General features: G+C 57.6%; 1 protein-coding gene across 1 annotated transcript in view; it reads right to left on the reverse strand.

The window, feature by feature from the left end:
* Window positions 1–2,164, reverse strand: part of SLC22A31 (solute carrier family 22, member 31) — a 6,077-nt gene extending 3,913 nt beyond the window's left edge. Inside the window, exon 1 of the mRNA XM_010008451.1 lies at window positions 2,043–2,164. Coding sequence (XP_010006753.1) covers window positions 2,043–2,164 — 122 coding nt within the window. The remainder of the gene's footprint in view (window positions 1–2,042) is intronic.
* Between the last annotated feature and the right edge of the window lie 501 nt (window positions 2,165–2,665).

Here is a 2,665-nt window from a genome sequence, read left to right on the forward strand (position 1 = left end):
GTCACGCTCCCACCCCAACCCTGCTTTGGTTCCCCCAGCCCAGTTTGTCCCCCCAAGCCCAATTTGCCCCCCCCCTCCATGGTGGTCCCGGCCAAGGCGCCCAAGCCCAGGTGCAGTTGGCGCCGGGGGTCCCGGGCTGCAGAGGGGACCACACAAAACGCACCTGAGTCCCCTCAGACCTCAAAGGGGGCTGGTGGGGTCTGGTCCCCCCAGGAAGGAACTGGTCAGAGCCCACTGACCCCCTGCTGAGCCCGTGGGAAACGGCAGCGAAACAGCCGAGGTGCAAACAAGATTTTCTGGTTTGTTTTTTCTCTCTCTCTTTGTCTCTTTTCCATTTATTTCCAACCGCGACCGCTGAGGGACAACAGCAGCTCTCAGCTCCCTGCCTGCAGCGGGGGGAGGAAAATCCCACCTGCGAAACCACAGCAGCATTTAACCTGCCCAGGTGGGAACGGGGGACGGGGCTGCCGGGGCGGCACCGGGGCCGTGGTGCCACAAACACGGGGTAAGATCACCCGGCCTTGGCGTCACAGCCCCGGTCACAGCCCACGCGCTGCCACGCAGGTCGGACCGGCACCCAGAGGTGGGACCTGGGAGGTGCCTGCACCTTCCTACGTGGCCCAGAGGAGTGGAAAGACGGAAAACTTAACCCCGTGAGTCCCGAGCCTCCCAGCCGTGGGACCCAACACAGCACGGGACCCTTCTTGCTGTGCAGGGCAGATGAAAGGTCTCTCTGTGCTCACAGAAATGTACAATTGTTTAACAAAAGAGGGAGCAGGGCTGGAAATGAGTTTAAAAATAAGTGCTACTTGTGGTCACTTCCTCATGTTTTGGAATGAAGCCCCAAAGCAGACCAGCTTCCTATCCCAGGTGCCTGTGCCAGTTACCCACGTGGCCCAGGGTAAGGATTTGGGGTGAAAATCCCTCTGGCTGTGCCCATGGCACCGTCACCACCAGCAAACTGCCCGTCCTGCTCTGCCGGTGGTGACCCCACCCCATCCCTGCCAGGAACAGGCCCTTGGAGCCGAGGCAGGAGCTGGGGAAGACAGGAGCCCCGGGCTGTGAGGTGGTGGAGTGAAACCCCTGAGGTGCCCAGCTCAAGGACCATGGAAAATTCCTCACGCAGCTGCAAAGCCAACACAGTGAGGGGGGAGCTGGTGCGGAGGCGTCTCAGTGCAGTGGGTGCTCGGCTGCTGGGGACTTGTGTCTGGCAGGCTGAGCCCGGGCTGCCTGCTCCTGCCTGCACCCTGCCAAGCCCACCTGGGCCTGGTGGGGCTGCCCGGGCTGAGCAAGAGCCTCGGAAGGAGGCGAACAGGGCTGAGAAGCGGCTGTGAATTCAGCAGGTCCCCTCTGGACCCCTTAGGTCAGAGGAAGAGGAGCCAAGTCGCATTTGTAACATCTCTGCTTCCAAAAGCAGCAGCTGGGACGTTCAACCACCACGTGCACGCGGCAAAGCTGAGCAGAAAAAAGCAGGAGGAGAAGGAGGTGCCAGCAGCAGGAGTCCACGGGTCTGGCTGCTCCAGCCTGGGGCAGCAGCTGTGGCAGAGGCAGCGCGGGGGCTGCCGAGTTCCTGCTGCGGGAGAGGCCGAGCAGCAGGTGCAAGGCACGGAGGGCTTGGAAGAGGCACTTGGCTCTGTCTCCAGCAACACCCCTGTGAGTTTGTGCTCGAGGGTCGACTTTGCCAACTGCCCCAAGCCCGGGCTGGGTTACAGCTCCACCAAGAGCTGCACATCCAACACAGCTCCCTGTGGAACAGGCCACGGTGCGGGCACACAGCAGCAGGATGGCGGCAGGAAGAGCTGGCACCCAATACAAGGGCACATTGAGCTCCTTCCCACCAGGAAGCAGCTCCAGCAGGGACCAAACCTGGGCAGCACTGGGCTTCACTCGTCCTTCCCCTTGCTTTGCAGCCCCAAAAGAGCAGCTCCTTGATGCGCGGCTGCTCCAGAAACTCACCAGCCCGAGCCCAAACATCCTTTGTCACATCACACTGTGTCCCCAGCTGGCACATGGCACGGGGGGGCTCCCTGGGGTCCCCCCACCTGCAGCACAGGGTCAGCACCGCCAGGTTCACGTTTCCACTGAAGTCAAAGGGGCAGGGGATAGAGGAGAAAAACCACATGCTGTTAAAAATCAGGTCAGCATCTGGAGATCCTGGCAACATGGACCACAGGTGATATCTCTCCATACCTTCTCCAGACAGGCTTCCACATAACTGCACACTGTCCTGGGAAAGAGCTGCCTAGGGTGAGCTATACATACAAAGATAATTTTAATTAATTTATTTATTTCTTTACACATAACTGAAAGTGATGTTACAGTACATAAGTTATTTACAACTGTGCAGTAATGTGTTGCAAAATAAATTATCTAGAAGGCAGCAAAAGTACATTGTTAATGTATATAAAAACTGTACAGCATTTATGGGATACAATTTTTCTTTATATGAGTATTGGCTCTGTAGTGTTTTCAAGTTATGTTCTCAGAAAGAGAAACGAAATGCCCAAGATTAAAGGAAAAAAAAAATATATATAAACCACATGGATTTTACTCCATTAAAAACACAGTTGGCAAAGTCCTTTCTCTGCGTCACCATCTCCTCCCGCCCCGCCGGCCGCTCTGCTCCTCCTGCGGGGCCCGCGGGCCTCCCCGCCCCGTCCCCACC

The sequence above is a fragment of the Chaetura pelagica genome, unplaced genomic scaffold (assembly GCF_000747805.2).
Source record: "Chaetura pelagica isolate M959 unplaced genomic scaffold, ChaPel_1.0 scaffold232, whole genome shotgun sequence".
Lineage (NCBI taxonomy): Eukaryota > Metazoa > Chordata > Aves > Apodiformes > Apodidae > Chaetura > Chaetura pelagica.